Source organism: Accipiter gentilis, chromosome 12, assembly GCF_929443795.1.
Source record: "Accipiter gentilis chromosome 12, bAccGen1.1, whole genome shotgun sequence".
Classification (NCBI taxonomy): domain Eukaryota; kingdom Metazoa; phylum Chordata; class Aves; order Accipitriformes; family Accipitridae; genus Astur; species Astur gentilis.
Genome location: NC_064891.1, coordinates 20,939,746 through 20,957,017, shown reverse-complemented (window position 1 = coordinate 20,957,017; position 17,272 = coordinate 20,939,746). Strand labels below are relative to the sequence as shown.

Sequence of the window (17,272 nt, the reverse complement as noted above, 5' to 3'; positions counted from 1 at the left end):
GTCAGAAACTCTTGGTTGATCTTCGATCCTAAACCCTACAAACCAGCATAAACAAATAAAAGCCCTAAGTGTCCTTGTCACATCTAACTGGAGGGGGGGAGGAGGGAAGGAGTGCAAAACCATGAAATAATATTTTTCAGATGCATTGTATATTTTGAAACTAACTTGAAAGACTTTTCCTAAGTACAGTGTGCTTCTGTGTGACTGCTTGGTTGTGCATGTAACAGTGGGGATGATGATTATCTTCTTGCCTAGACAGGAAAATAGTCTTTCTTTGTCTTATTTGAGTTCCTTTTGCTAGTTAGGCAGATTTAAGGAGACTGGAACAGCATATGCTATCCTCTCCCCACCCCCTGGCTGAATATAAATAGTTTAAATACACTGGAATTAACCTGCAGCAAAGCAGAGCTGTTTTCCCTTAGATTCTGTTCTTAGAGGATGTCTGAGATTGCATAAAAGAATGAAACATGGCTTTTAGGTTTTAACATTCTTAGCATATATTTCAAAGATTTGTATTATTTATATGGCTGAGATTTTGTAAATTAATTATTTTGATGGATGAGTTTGTAATAGATCTGCTTCTTTGTTACATACACCCTGAACTGAAACTATTTTTATTCAATTCAGGCTCATACTTTCAGTTCACCACTGTATTCTCATAAATGTGAAGGATGCCAGTATATTAATCTCTATTGTAAATAATTAATATCTTGTGTGAGCTGCACTACTTACACCTGAACTGTAATTTTTATTACTACCACAAATAAGGGAAGAAGAATATATTTCTTCTAGAGAGAAGACAATTATCTCCAACCCCATGCATTAAGTAGTCATGAGATTTAAACAACAAATAAGTCAGTCAGTCTTTTATTTGTCTTCTGGTTTTAGAGCCTTGACTTCACTTCATGTTTTCTCAACAACCTGAGGGGCTAGAATGGTTCCTCTTTCCTTGAAATGAAAGCCAAAATGTTTGTTTCCAGCTGTTGAAACATTCAGAAAAATAAATGTCACAATAGATTTGATAAAAGGGAGAAATTTTGCATTGGAAAAAAGGCTTTTTTGTCCAAGTTGTAGTTTAGTACTTCTGTCCCTGCAGAGAAGCTAGCTTTACTATATTTCATTATTGATTTTTTTTTTTAATTTATTCTGCCAGGTGCTTGGTCTTCATCTATTAAAACATATAAGTACATTAGTTTAAAGTGTATCTTTTTTTTTTTTTCCTGCTGAATTAGTAAGATTAGCTGCTTGATTAAAATTAAGTATATATTTAAGTATTTTCTGAGTTAAACTGAGCCAGTCACTGTCAAACTTGAGAGTATAAATCTTAGAGAAATTTGGGGGTTTTCTAAATTTGAAATATTAGACTTCTGTTATTTTTCAGTTCCTTCTGTCAATGGAGATAATGAATAATGCAAGTTTTAATGATCAAATTGTCATTAGCAAGATGAAAAGAGAAAGATTAAAATTTGAAAAAAAATGCTTAATCTACTCTGAAAGCCAACTATAAAGGAAAAAAACTTTGAGGTACATCGCTTTTTATGCACAGTATATCCTTCTTTGTTGCTTTTTTTCTTCCCCCACTATTATCAAGCATAGAGTTGCATTTTACAATTCGAATTTCAATTTTAGTTTTGCCTAAAATCCAAATCAGTGACATCCAGCAACTCTTTAAGCTGACCCTGTTCCATCAACTTCCAACGACTGCATTACCTTACAACCATCATGAAAGTGAATTCAAGGCAGTGTTTAAAAATTAGGTGAGATCTATCTCCTTCCCTGGCATCCAAATTTATCTTTAAGGAATAAATCCCAATTTCTTAACTGTGCAGGGTGCCCTTTCACTGAGTGATCAGTGTTTTCCAAAAAGCCGCCTTCTCAACAGCAATACTATGTTGCACCTCTCTTCTTTGATATCAAGTACAAATACTCATCCCAGAGTAACTGACAGTGGTGTGGATTGAGCTATTTATATTGGTGCACTACACGTAGGCAGTAGTTAAAGCATTACTGTTGAAGGAAAAATATTTAACTTCAGAGTCTTAGATTGCCTCTGGGTAGATATTCTCTTCTCTTGCCAGCTGCTTCTGCTATCCTAGAACCTCCCCGCAGGAGGGAACAAAGCATGTTGTCATGTATAATACAAGAAAAGGTGGGCACATTGCCACTTGGAGCTGTTTCTGCTCTACATTTCTGACTGACTACTTAGCGTGGTTGGAGCTACAAAGAACAGATAAAATGGCATTTCCAATAAGTAATGTACAAATACTGATATGGTACTCAGACACAGGTCTGAAATAATGAGTTGTGCATGATATATATTCCGTTCCAAAGCACTGTCACATCGCAGGAGGGTGTTAATCATGCACATTAGTGAAGATAATTGCTTTATCTATGCTCATATCTCAAAAGGACCTTAAGGTAATATATGGCTATCAGCCCACTTGAAGGAGACACGGTATCTTCAGAGCACTGGGGAATGCAGTTGCTGTGTCATACTTAGCACAAGTACAGCACGCAATGGTAGTGGTATATACAGAAGGACAAGAGGTGACTGAGGAGCTCTGCAGTGAATTTAGAAAGCCTGAGAATCCTTTAAAAACAAAAAGGCAGCCTCTGGGACTCCACTGGCCAGCAGTGCTTAGGAGGAAGACATCCCGGTCAGGTACAATGACAGAAAAAATAGTTTCTACTCCCGCTCTCTGAAATGAGGGAGTTGAATTGCCTTTTAATGATACTTTCAGAGTGGATGGAAATTAATTTTTTTTTTTTTTTTAATTGGGTGGATGAAAAAGAATTATTTTACAGGTTCATTTTTAAATGTCCTAAGAAATGTGCCCAGCTTTCTGTGATGCCAAGGCCTAGCTTTTCATGGAGATCATTATGAGTATGCATGCCTGCCTGCCAGTGCCACAGCAGAAGCAACAAGAGAAGTGCAACTATGGTCATTTCTAACTAGCAACACCTAGCCATGTGTGCTGGGACTCCTTGGTGTCCTAAATGGCTTCTGAAATTTGGAAGTAGTAGATGTCAGTGTGTCATTCCCTTGTCCCAGTCTGACTTGTCCCAGCAGGGTCAAGCTCTGTTACAGATTTCCACCTACCCTGTCATTGCTTGACTTTTGAGCTTAAAGAAGCAGTAATGAGAGGGAGCCAGAGGCCTTGTTTCTCTTATTTCAAACCACAGTAGTAAACTTGCCATCCAATTAGCTCCACAGCAACTGGTGGGAAAACTTGTGTTGGGGAGAAGCATCCTGCTTAGGAATCTAGGGTCTTAGTACTTCAGTATATCAAGAAATAACACTTAATTTCTTCTGATTCCTCACTTCACACAGCGGGCTTATAAGAATGCTTGCTGGGTGTATTTTGTCCTTTAACCTGGCACGTGCTGCAAAATGATCACTTGTGAGGTAGTTCTTATGCAAATTGAAAATAGACTGTGTAAGAAAGTGAAAGGTGGGTGGGAAGTGTGCTAGGCTACAGGAAAACATTATGGAAATAGTAAGGGGTGACGAAGAATGTGAAATGGATGGATTTCTTCTCATGGAGTGTAATAGGGAGTTGCTTGATTTTCATTGACTGGAAACTGCATTTTTACTCAAGAATTGTTCTTACCAAACTGCAGAATTTCAGCAGCCCTCTTGGAAAAATGTGGCCGTCTTTGGTGCAGATGGAATAACGTTGCAATGAACAATAGATACATCTATTTTTTCTCTCTGCCTATAATGATAGCTTCTAATCCCAAGAACCTCCTGTGTGGAGAAAAAGAGCTGTGGGACAGGCCCTCGCTCCCTCTCGCTTGCCCATAGGTAAAATGCCAGATATGTGATAAGAGTGAGCTTCTTGTCAACAGATGTTTTTAAATTTTGGTTCTAAACCCTTGGAGAATGTTTATGTGAATATTGTATAGACATCATCTCAAAGCTGGGTTAGTAGTTGGTTTGAAAAGAGGAAAGTATTCTTTCCTAAATGAAACAAGGGATCATATTTGTGTTGCTTGTGCAATAACTCCAGATGCTCCTTAAGAGTTTAACAATCTGTGTTGGGATTAAACTCCCCCAGCAGAGGGAGGAAAGGGAAATTACGTTGCTGCAGCCACGGTGAGAAACTTGAGTTCATATACCTCAGCACCTTCGGTGACTAGAAGGCCTGAAGTTCCCTGCTACTCTGTAGTAAAACTTGCAGCTATTTGGGGCCAAAATTTTTACTATTTGCAGTATTTCATTGCTCTTCATAGAATCCTTTTCCCACAAATACTTGTGGGTGGTGGAAATCAGTCATTTCACCCACATTCTAAATGTTTTTCAGGAACGCTTGAGGTACATGCAGGATGAAACTTTTGAAGGAATCTATACCTGTCCTCTGTTTTTGGCTTTAAGTTTTTTCTACGCATGTGGCTATCAGAGAGTCAGTCATGTGTCTAATAGTTTGTTTCACACATAGAGGTGCAGATATTTCCACTTGTTGCGTTGTACATGCAGTGCTTTAAAAAAATAATTTGGGGATTAAATGCAGTTCTGCATGAGTGACCAGCTTCTTGCCTCTTGTAAATCAACAATACCTTTTTTATAGTACGGTTAAGGCATGGGTTTACCTAGGGAGAACATCAAACCAAAGTTTCTACATCCACATATAATACTAGATACTCACTTGTCCTTAAGGCAGCCCTACAAGATCTTTCCAGGAATCAGGTTTGGGGAGCTGGAGGGAGAGGATCTGTCTTGCTGTCGTCCAGACTGAGCAAGTACATGCTGCTGTCTGCAGGCCCGTGTCATGTCCTTCAGGGCAGGATGCCCACTTGTCACGGGGTGTGCCCTCAAGTGGAGGGAACAGGGAAAGATCGGATGCCTCTAGTCAGGATAGTGGCCCAAGAAGTGTGGCATGTAATTAAAAATCAATCTTACCTTAAATGTTTGCCTTATTAGCAGTTCTAACTTTGTCTTCACCCAACTTCCAAGTGTTACCGTTTATATGGAACTGTGGTATTTCTCTGAGTTTTCAGTGTTCTTTAAGCTTCTCTCTTGTCTTTTGCAAATCCATTTTTACGCCTCAAGGCCTGATGTATACGTAATACTTCTGATTATTATATCATGAAGTAGAAAGAAGAGCAGTGATATTATTTTCCTATTTTTAACCCTCAAGCAAACTCTGGTTGCTCTGCATTAGTTTCAGAATGACTCAGCAATTAAAACATGTACATGGGGTTTTTTGGTGAGTTTGTTATGTTTTGGTTTCAGTGTGCTTGCTAGCCTTGTGTACAGCCTCACTTCTTGTATGGCTTCATTTTTTCCTTTTTCTTATTCAGCCCCACAATAGTAGGTGCAGGAGCTTTGATTTCTGCAGCATCCAGCACCTGAGGGACCCTTCCTGTAGCTCTGTTCCATAACAGCTCTTTCCTTCACGCCACATTATCTTTTTTGTTCTCTGCTTGTGCAGAATTTCTTCTATCACTCTATTACTTCTGTAATTCTCATATTTATTATAAACTCAGTTAAGTGTGATGGTTGCTGTTTGTGTGAGAGGTGAAGAACGAATCTGAAATTTTGTTACCTAATAAACATCTCATGACAGCAAGTTTCTAATTCTAGTCCTTTAATCTTACATTTGCTTTAACAGAGTAACTGATGTAATAAAATAGAGGGTATGTAAAATTATCAAAAAGAGGTTGTGAAGTACTGTGGCAAAACTGGCAGTTGCACACGAGATTTGATTTGGCAAGGCTTTGAATGTCTACGTTCTTACTGTATTATTTCAAATAGACAAACCGCTTAGTTCCTTGTGATTGGACCTGAAACTTCGCGTGCGTTTTCGTGTAGAGTTTGAAGCACACGTGTTTTCCAGTGTCTAAAAAAACCCAAACAGTTTTAGTTCAATCATTTACACTGCAAGAAAAAAACTCCATGAAAAAGGCTTAAGTTGGTAGTAGGCTGAAAAATGGTAATATGCTGACACCTAATATGTCTAGTAATATTTCTAGCAATTTGCATGTCTCTGTCTCCACTTTAAGATGTTAATAAGAAGTTAGTATTGTCTTTTTTTTTTTTTTTTTCCTTCTTGAGTAATGTGCAGTGATAATTATGCTCTTTTCAGGACAGGGTGTGGGCCAATGTGGGAAAGAGTTTAAACTGCGTCATTGCCATGGTGGACAGACTGCTTGAAAAAGACAGTGTCAGCAACATTAAAGAGGGTGAAAATGACCCTTCAGCAGCAGATTGCAATGTGTTGCATACAGGTGGTAAGCAATGTTGCTTTTTTTTTCATAATTGACTAGAATAAATAAAAATAAAAATGGAAAAAGTCACAGAAAAATCATATACAGAAGAGTTAATACTATCTTTGATGAGAGTGCTCATAACAAGGTTTTGCACAGTTGTAGCCTTCAATGATGGAAGGCTATTTATCAAATTACAGCTCCACTGTGTGCTCAAACTGCTTGATATGCTCAATGTTTTTTGCTACAATGAAAACCTTTTGAAACCACAATGTTTTCCTTTGGTGGCTGATGTAGTTTAATTTATTTTAAATTTTACTTGAGTATACCATTTTGACAAAAAAAAAAAATAATGGGGTGTGTCTTACCCCATAGGAAACTTGTAATGAAAGGTGAACATTGTTTCAGTGTCATTCTCCTGTAAATCCCTCCACTTTTCTGAAGTGATGTACTAAGTTTTGTTTTCTGATTTGCTAAAATTCATTTTCCCCTGAATACAGTCGTCAAACTGTGTCAATACTGAAGGAGAAGTAGAGTGATTCCATGAGATGATGCGAAGAAAACTGTCCACAGCAGGTCCTTGTCACCAAATCTTCTGATCTCCTATGGCTACTTTCATTGTTGCTTTTGCTAAGCACAGATTATATCTGCTTCATAAGTCTGACAAGACTTTCTGATGTGCAAGTGTGTTGCAACAAATGAAACAGCTCGTTAGTGGTAGTGGTAGTAGTGCAAATATAAGGAAATCAGAACTAACCCTTGTGCCACTCTTCAGTTAAACAAAAAAAAACCCACAAAACAACAAAACCACCACAAACACTTTATTTTATGGAGCTTTGTATAATCCTTTACGTGTTCTTACCTTCCCCCAGGTTTTAATGACATGATTTTATATCAAGGATTTTAAAGTTATTAGAACTCATTTGTAATTTCTTACATAACAAGAATTAAAACTATTTTTTCAGCTGCATATCATTTGCATGGTGTTGGTGATCTTTGTGCAACAGATTTTGGTTGTAGTATTGATTTTTAATGGAGCTGCAATGTCAGCATTTTTACCGGTATGAGAGATTTGTGCTGGCATCCTGGAATGCTTGTTTTCAGTGCCAGATGTGTTGGTCTTGTTTTTGTATGAATAGTCCAGAGACCAGAGTATTTCTTATCTGTTTGCCTCTCTGAGTTTCTCTACCAGGCAAGTAACCCTATAATGTTAGAGAGATAGATGGTATCATCTTTGTTCTCTAGTGAAGGCTTGCAGGTACAAAGTATCAACACAATTACCTTCCTACATTTTTCAGACCTTTTTTGGATAAGAAGGTACAAATATGCAATAGTGAGGTAGGTGTGCTTGTCAGCGTGAAAGAATCTTTAGAAAGTGAACCAAAGCATACTGATTTTGATTAAAAGATAAAATTGAATATTTGTTCTTGTGCCTAATGCCCGTCTCTTCCCCCTGGTGCTAACAAGCTTTTCTGCTATAGTTAGCAGAAATACAGTATGTCTGTTAGAAAGGTTTTGCAGATAAAGTAGTAGTACACTTTCGCCCAAACTTCCCCCCAGTTACTGCAGTGCATTTGTGTGTGTGTGTACACAGACATGCGTGTACTGGTTTTTATCTGTATTCCATAGTTATGGAACAAAACTTCACATTTCCCCCTCCCTCCCCAGTCTGAAAAAAGTAACGATTTAGGATAATTCTTTTTGGATGCTTTCTGACATGCTTAGCAACATGAATGTTTACAGATTTTCCTTCACTCTCTTCAACCCCCTGAACATGTCCTCTATTATTCTGTATAAGCCATGAAATGTATTTAACCAGTCCATTTGAGTCTTTCATGGTAGTTATAAAAAAGTGTGCTCTTAGCTTTGATTCAGGCTCACACCCTACATAGGAAAATGAAATATTGTCTAGAGCTTTTAGCTCACAAAGCCAATAAAACTTAAAAGTTACTTTCTTTTAAGTACTGTAATAAGCGGTCTTCAAATAGAATGAAAGGTACCTCTTGCTAAACAATAATGATAATTGTAATCGTTAGAAAATTATAGATGTGTTTCATTTAGCTGAGGAGTTGTCTTATGGAGCTGACGAGCCAAGGACACAAAAAATATCAAGATGTTATGACACTGGAATGAATTCTTCTCTCTCCGTCATTTAGGGCCTTCCTTATTTCCCTTGAATAAGTACAAGTTCCCTTCTGTGAGAGCAGTCAGTCCTTCTGCTGAGTTGTGCCGAGTGTTCTGCAACACTCCATCACATGGAAATGGCAGGAGATTTGTGGGGTAGATTGCTTTGTTTTCAGATCCTACTTTTTGAGGAAGACATCATTTCCTAATGATGTTTTCACGAGAGCATCATGCAGTGCCTTTGACAGCTTATAGGACTTTCAAGGTCATGTAGAAATGAGACCTTTTAAAATTGCTTTCTTTTATAGGACTAACTTAAAAGATGGAGCTTTCTGAAGAACCATCCAGGTGTGTGCCACAGTTGGTTGCCTAATGGTTTTCAAAACCATTGCCTCTGGGGCCAGAATTTTTCATGCTTGACTTCACTATGAGAGTATGGGTTTATATGTTTGTTTTGCTCTGCAACTCCCTCTCTGAAGTTTGGCATGAAGCCCTGAGGATGACCATGAAGCACCTACATAGAGGTTGAGATTCAAAGTGTAGGCTTATAAATTCTGCCTTAATTCTGCTCCATTTTATATTTGAAGCCTGGTTGTATGGGTTCATAACTTTTTCCTAGATATAAAATCATACAGTGTTTACACCCATAGATAGATTTCTAAACTTACAGAATGTTATGCTACATGCCATTCACAAACCTTGCGTATGTGAAAAGCTTGCTTATCTTGCGATTATATATTATGCCGTAATTTGATCATAACATGTTTCATTAACACTGCAAATGTATGGGCACAGATAGATCTTTGAGTCTGAAACTGCTTCAGTGCTGGAGTTGATCCTAAGAAAAGTTGTGCTGCTGTTTGTAAGAAAAATGAGGAATACCCAGGGTTTTGACCAAAACATTAAAAAGTATGCCTTAAAATATGGGATGCAATGTTTGCTTATATTAGTGAACCTGACTGGCTTAATGCAATTTTTTTTCTAGCATATAACAATGAAGAAGATGTCAAAGAATGCACGCACGTTTTTTGAAGATGGTAGAAAATGTTACAACAATAATTTGATGCAATAGCGTATTCCTATAACTATAGATGTTGTCATAACTTATATTCAGAGCTTTCCAAGATAGGTTTATATTTGCAGTCTCAGTGTTGACATTGTGTGATCTTATTCTTCATGCTTATATTTATTGTATAGAATCTTTGTAATCAGAAATCTGGGTGGCACTCTTTTCTTGTACTTACCTTTCAACATGAATTATACCCTCTTAAGCCTAACTTTTCATGCAGTCTGACCTTTGAGTGTATTCTTAAGACTGAATTTGAGTTATCAGTTACCAAGGTAACATGCTATGGTTTCATCAGTTGCAGGATTATGATTTCTCTGCAGGATAAATCAGGAAGAGTAGACGGATTTTAAAGGAGAGGGTTCTTTTTTATTCTTTTAACTCCAGGCTGGTTTGCCTTGGAGAACTACTTGACAACATTAAATTCTTTTTATTTTTGCCTTTTCATTTTCCACGGGAGACAGAATGTGAAAGCCTGTCCTGCAGCATTAGAGGTGCCAGTGAAACACAGTAGTTTGCTTTTATGCTTACACAGCCCCTGACAGATCTCCATGCTCAGCTGTGCTGCTAAAAGAAGCTGTTGTTTTCATCTGCTCCTTGTACCACACCATCAGAACTATCACCCAGCCATTCCTCTGCTGGCTCTGTGTGAGTACTCCCTAATTTGCTACATACAAAATCCACCACATTATTTCAAGAAAATTTAAGTTGGCAACGTGATTGCACCTGGATTTTGCCTGAAGTGAATTACGGAACTGTAAACTCTGCTGCTGGGCAGATGAATGGGCCAATGGTAACCTTCAGTGCAGGCAGCAGAGAGCACCTGGGGAATGGTGCCATATTTCCTAGCTGGAATGAAGGAAAACCTCTATTCATAGCCACATTGCTACAGACATATGTGGGTTAATTTTTCTCAAATAATTTGATACCTGATGAGGACTCCATAAGTATAGATTAAACCTTTCTGTCTTCCAGTGCCCTAGGGGTGGGCACTGCATCCTTTCAGTGCATCCCTCCCAGTGCAATACTGATACGTGAACTAAAACTGTGTTCTGGTTTTGTTTGCATCTTCAGGAGAAGACCTTTTACTGTAAGTTATCATTTAGTCAGGAAGATGAAAAATTCTCCCCTGGTCATTGTTCGCTTGAGTAGCAGATGTTTTTTATTTTGAGGAAACAAAAACAGTTCTGAAAACCTTTTTCTTCCCTTCCTTTTCCTCACATTTTTCTTTCCTGTCCTCTTAAGCTTATTTTTGCATCAGCTCTGTTTCTGCACATTTTTTTCTTTTTCCTCTCACTTTTGTATCATCCTTCTCTTTTTGGTAGGGTCCTTAACTGGGCTATATGTAGCACAGCATATAAGACTACCCCTTCAGCAGTACTATCTCTAAGTAGTTTGGCTATTGACGAAAGCTTAAAAATGTGCAATGGAAAGGAAGACTATTTAACTAAATCAACAAACTATTTTTTAAACAAGACATCAGAATATTTAGTTGCACAACACTTCTAGAGCAAGGTTTATCCATTACTCCTATGTTTTGAGTATATTAGATTTCGTTAGCTTCATGTCTGTTATTGCCATTGCCACCTTTTTCTGTAAAGCTGCTGAGACACTTGATTATGTATGATTAGATGGTTTCCATTTTCACTCTTAATCCATGTGACAGTATAGAAAATCTCAGATGGCTACAATGGAATAATAAATCCCCAAGAATTCAAAATTGTTCTTCTGGACACCCAAACTGTGCTAAGTAGACTGCTGTTATATTAACTGCAGAAATACCAGGAAGACTTATGCAGGGTTTTGGTGTTCCTGTGAGAAATGCTGCAGAGTTATGAGCATAAAACCTCATCCTTTCTCAAGGAGCCTAGCCCTCATACTAGAGTTAAACTGAGCTCCAAGAGCAGAGCGGCAAGATGAAGAAATAGGAAGCTGACCTTTTTCTGGTGCACAGTTGAATACATGAACTCTACTAAGTCAGCTTTTAAACCTCCCTTAAAAAAAAAAATAAATCAGAAGAATAGAATGTTCCTATCCTAGCTGAGTAAATTCAGACTCTGTGGGTTAATTGTTTCATGCTGTTTGCGCTACCTGTTTTTGAGGGCTTTGCTGCTGTTTTGTGTTGGTTTGTTTTGCTTGCCTTTTTCCTTAAGACAGAGTTTGTCTAATGTTCATTTTTTGATATCAAGACAACTCATTTACATTGTTTAACCTTTGTTATTTCAGTCATATTATGGATTATTTGTATGTTCAGGTAGTAAGGGAATAAGTGATTAGCTACAGTGAAAAGTTAAGTCGTGGGTAGCTGCTATTATGTTCATTACCATATCTCTGTAGAGACCTCTGTTCCTTTAAGAGTATGACATTATGCATTCTTCTTGCTTTTAATTCCATGTTTAGCTTTTAACTTCAAACCATTTAAATTTTGAGGTGACTTGAAGCCATCAAAGATTTCCACTGATTTTTAGGTGGTGCAGACAGTGGTGACAGAATTGGCTTTTTTTCCTGTGTTACCAGGGCAAAAGGAGATAAGAGTGCTATTCCAAAGCCTTAGGGCTTTTTCTGTTTGATTACCAGCACATTTTAATAAGCACTTCAATGGGCCTGACTTTGAAAAGAGCAGGAGCTTGCTTTTCTGCCAAGCTTTATCAAATTTAACATGCAGTTTGACATATTGCAACTTGAATATTAGCATGTAGAAATGACTAGTTGGGTGCTAAGCAGGTCATTTGCCTGTGCAGACGTGTTGATTAAGAGAACATGGGACTGAAGGGCATTTTCCAGCAACCAAAGGGCAAATCCTGTCATAAACTGAACTTCCACAACTCTCCGTTAGCAATGGAAGGTGGAGTATTTACTCAGTGCTTTGCTGCACAGTCTGTTGTTTTAATCTTAACTAACTGCATAGTAGCGATGCTGCTACTTTTAATTTCATCCTTCCATTTTCCATTTTAATGTGTTTGGCTTTTATGCCTTGTTTCAGTTTCCTTTCCAACAGCTGACGAGCACAATTTTTTAATTGAGTTTCCTTGCTTAATCAGGAGGCTTTGACTCTTTTGTTTGGATGCTAAACATTCCAAACAGGACAGGCTACCCTTGTCACTTTAGCGACCTGACAGTCATCCTGTAGTCTCCTTGTTGCTTCTGTCTTTTCTGAGATGTTTGCTCATTCACTGAATTCTTCAGTCTTTTTTCGAAGGATTTTCCGCTGCATTGAGGATGCAAATCTTGCAATTTTAACTTAAAAGAAAATTGACACCTGAAGTGTCAACGTGTGCAAATCCTTGAATGTGTTAAACACAAAAGCAATAATTTGTACTGTTCCCTTCCCTAAGTGATTCTACAAAGCTATCATTGGTCTCTGTAGGAGCAGAGGTCCTGAGCCACGGTTGGCCCCCCACATCTTCTCTACAGCAACAACTGATGCGGAGCTTACTGCCGGTTTTCTCATGAGGGAGGAGGTTTAGGGCATCTTGCACCTCTCTCCAAACTCTTTTAGATGTGTAAGCAGTAGCTCGTAACCAAGCAGTATCCTCACATATCACCAATATTGTGGCAAGTTAGATCAGGATAATCTAAACCTGAATTTAGAGCAGGATCTTGAAGTTCCCTTTAAAAAATAACATCTCTTTATGAATTTTATTAATATTCTATATTTATCCCTTGCATACAAGACAAATTTATTTTCCACATTCTACTGAATTTACTTGTAAGCTTCAGAATACAATGGGGTTTTTTTGTTTCATAAACTTCAGTTTCACAGTGCTTCTCAGTTTCAAGGACCAACTTAAAAGCTGCAGTATTTGCTATAAGTAAGTGCTTCTGATGGATATTTGGAGCTTTGTGCATTGTTAATGAATGACCCTGATTTATGTTCTTGCTGGAGTATTTGCAACAGGACATCCTGCATAACAAGTGACATATAGTAATTTTAACAGACCAAAGATTGAGCAGCTATATAGATTTTTTTTTTCCTAGCGTTGTCTTTTCTGAGACCTGTCTGTGATACTCCTTTTATTTTGATCTTAACACACTAAACTTGCTTTAAAATAAAAGGATAAACATGAGAATATACTAGTCCATTCATAAATACTTTGTTTTCAAGAAACAATGCAATCCCTCTCCTAGATTTGCTAACTAGCTCCACCTTCTGGGGACTGAACATCCTTACTAATTGTGAACAAGAATTTTCAGTGTGAGCAAGGAGTGGAGTAGATGATTGTTATTGATAACTTAATCACACGAGGGTATAGTCTTACCTTCTTTCCTTTTGGCAAGTACAATTCTATTTATATTCTATAATAAAATAATTTATCCTTCCTCAGTCATTAGGGTAAGGTTTCCTACAAACTTACAATCTTTATTTTTTTCTACAAAGCAAAATACATATCTAAGTAAAGCTCTGTATTCTTTGGGCCATTAAATACTCAGTAGGATTTATTTTTAATGTATATAGCATGAATGTCCTTTAATGAAAAAATGGCCTTCAGAGTTTCAAATCTTTGAATTCCTTCTTAATGCAACTATTACTGACAAAAATTACTTATGTTAGTAATTTAGTATTCCAAACATGTAGTCTCCCCCAAAAAATCCTTGTGAGAAAATGATCTTGAAGGTATGTGCAAGGTATGTGCAAAATAATTTGGAAAACCATAATGGAAGGTAGTTATCAGTTGTTTACTGCCAACCTGGAAGGCTGCATGAAGTACCATCCACTTACATTTGTTCTGGGTCCAGTATTATTCAATATTTTTATTACTGACTTAGCTTATGAAATATGGATGATGCTTATAAAATTTGCAGATGCTTAAAGCTGGGAGAGGTTTTAAGCACCAGTGGGAGCAGGATTAGAACGGATCTTGATGAAATGGGGCACTGAAATATTAGGATGCCGTTCAATAAGGACAAGAACAAAGTTAAGTTTCTGAAGAAGCAGAAATACAGTGTGGGTTGACTGGTTAAGTGGCAGCTGAGTAGAAACGGATGTAAGTGTTATGTGACTTGTGGCCAGTATGTGACCCCCCTATTCGACGAAAAAGCGTAGGTAAAGCTCTTTAGCCCTGTCCACAGAACCTGAAATGGTAATAGCAGGTTCGCAAAGTGTGGCTAGTTCTAGAAATTCAGCTCTTTCTCTCTTGCCCTGGCTGTCGGTGTACTTGCAAGATCCTTGGCTGTGCCTGTATCCAGCTTTGCTTTCCCATGAACGTGGAAGAGATGTCTATTAGCTGTACCTTCAGGTCTACTTTAAAGTGGCCAGGTATGATCTTTTTCATTATTTGCTCAAGTCAGAAGCAGACAACAAGCTCTGTTCTTATCACACACAGCGCTGTTCGCTGGTTCAGTGTGCATTACATCTTTTGATCTTATTCTGCTGCAGTTGCTTTCCTTGGCATTTGCTTATCAATTAATTTAATAAATTACTGTAATTTAAGACTTGAAAGGAGAGTTAAATTGTCTGGTCTGTCTAGTCTGACTTCCAGTATGTCACACCTTGTTGTCTACCTTATTTCTAAATTTGCCTGTGTCTCACAGCAGCCTCCAGCCTTTCGTTGTTTTTGTGCTTTTATTCCCTAGAATAAACATGCCCGTTAGTACTTGTTATTTTCTCCGCATGAAGAAGGTGCTGCTCAGCCTTTTTCATAGGCTTAAGGAGATTAAACTCTAAATCTTGGTAGCTCTCCTCTGCAAGGTCTCCATTTTTTCAGCAGTCTCTTTAAAATGTGTACACCAGACCTTGGCACACGGTGTGTCAGTACTCTCTTAGTCAATGGCATGTATAAAATTGCTTCTTTTTGCTGGAGCATGAAACTAGGGGATGGCTTATGTTCTGTTTTGTTCACAATGCTTCTAACTTCATAAACGCTGTTTTCCAGGGAATGGTTCTTCTGTCTGTATTACTCACACTTAAATATGTATGACTGTGTTAAAACACATGTTGTCTGACCACAAAGACATTATTTGCAAAGGAACCCAAGTTGTTCTCTGTGACTGCTCTGTCCTTGTTCCTATTTCCTCTTTTCTGTGCCTTATTTTTTTGCTGCTTCTCCTGGCGTTCAAAGTTCTCACCAGTGTTCTTGGCTACAGTTTTATTCATTTACATATTTTTCTGGTGCATAGCCAAATTGACTTTGCAACAGGCAGCTATGTCTTCCCGTCTAAAGAATGTCTTCAGTATTAATGAGTCTTTCGTTGGCCTGACTCAGAATGTTACCTGAAACAATGTGCAGTTATCTTCCACCTAATTACAACTTAAATGGAACAGATTTTAATTATCATTGATCCTTAATTACACTAATCTACAGAAAATATGAGTCAGTGATGGAGCGTATTAAGTCAGTTACACTCCCTATTTTTATATAGATTCTTCCAGAGTGTTGATTTATCTTTCATTTTAAACTATAACAATGAAACTGAGATGTAGATTCTGAAGGAGGGTGATTATTTTTTTTCTATTATTATTATTTGCTCAACTTAAAGGGGTAGGCAAAACCATATGTAACTACAATGCAGGTCTGATTTTATAAAATCCTGAAAAATTCAGGAACAGCTTGGGTAATTGGGCAAGTTTGAGTAAGCTGTTCTGATTTTCCTCCATTCCTAGTTATCAGTTTGTTTCATTTGTAATGTATTAAGGAGTCCCATTTTTCAAGCATTCCACTAGCTTCTTTTTTTTCTGATATTCCTACCATATATTTTAACAGAGCAAAACATATTACAAAATAGTTCTAAATCTCTCTGCTCGAAGTAGCTGAAAAAATAATGAGTTCAATATCTCTAAATATTTAAAGAGAACGCTATAGAGAAGCTAAAAAGGAATGTGACCTGAAGGTTAGTATTTTTCCAGCCTATACATTAAACAGATAATATCCTTCCAGATATCTATTTGTTCTTCTCTCTTGCCTTCCAGCACCCACTTTTTCTTATATTTAAGATCTTCCCCCCCTTTTTTTTTTTTTTTGATGGTACTTCACTTGTTTAGATAGGAATTTGTCAGTACTGGAAAGAACAGGAGATCTTAATCTCCACTGTATTCATCTTGTGCTTAATGAGTTTTCACATGTAACCCTATATGCTCTGTGTATGACACTTTAATGCAAGTTTTACAGAGCAGTTAGGTCTGTTAAAAAGTCATTGTTTCAGGATATAGTTGGATTCGGGCCAAGGACTTAGCCCCAGTTTTGGTGGTAAGCTGGAGTCCTACCTCTAAGCATATTCTCTGGTGGTGTTTGCTGTACCGCAATGGTTAGGATAGAGCTGCTGGGCCATTTTATTGTGTAAGGCGATATGCACAGCCACTGCAGCCCTCTTCTCATTCTGAAAAGGATTTTCATTGCAAGTTTTCCGTCTTGGAACAGATGATCTGTCTTGTTCTAGGTGACTGGTATGAACAGCTTTACCCCCTGGTGATTACGCTGAAGGACTGCATGGGAGAAGTGGTGACCAGGGCAAAGCAATCAATGGCATTTGTTCTGCTCCAGGAGCTTGCCTGTGGTTTGCCACAATGTTTGATGCTGACGCTAAGAAGAGACATCGTCTTTAGTCAAGCAGTAGGTTGTCTTGTGTCACTTACGTCCTACTGTTGCTATAATTAAGCATACTATTCATGCCAATGTTTGTGGTTTTCTTTTTTGTTGTTTTTTTTTTTTTCAATTTAGCACAATATTTTCAGATATTTTCCGTTACATCCCCTTAAATATTTTATAATGTGATAGAGAAATTAAGAGTAAATGGAAACCCATAGTAACTGTATCACTGAGTCAGAGAAGTACGTCTGCAATGGACTGGAAAAGGTTACCTCATCTCCCTTTTGCACAAAGAAGGATACATAAAGCTATTTTTAGTCTTCCTAGATTATATGCCAGTATCCTCACCTGT

The 17,272-nt window shown here is 37.7% G+C and overlaps 1 protein-coding gene across 6 annotated transcripts in view; it reads left to right on the top strand.

Moving 5' to 3' along the window:
• INPP4B (inositol polyphosphate-4-phosphatase type II B) overlaps window positions 1-17,272 on the top strand; it is a 345,020-nt gene that overhangs the window by 273,455 nt on the left and 54,293 nt on the right. For all 6 annotated transcript variants that reach the window (XM_049814712.1, XM_049814711.1, XM_049814713.1 and 3 more), the window contains 2 exons: window positions 6,087-6,231; window positions 16,772-16,944. In XM_049814712.1, coding sequence (XP_049670669.1) covers window positions 6,087-6,231; window positions 16,772-16,944 — 318 coding nt within the window. The remainder of the gene's footprint in view (window positions 1-6,086; window positions 6,232-16,771; window positions 16,945-17,272) is intronic.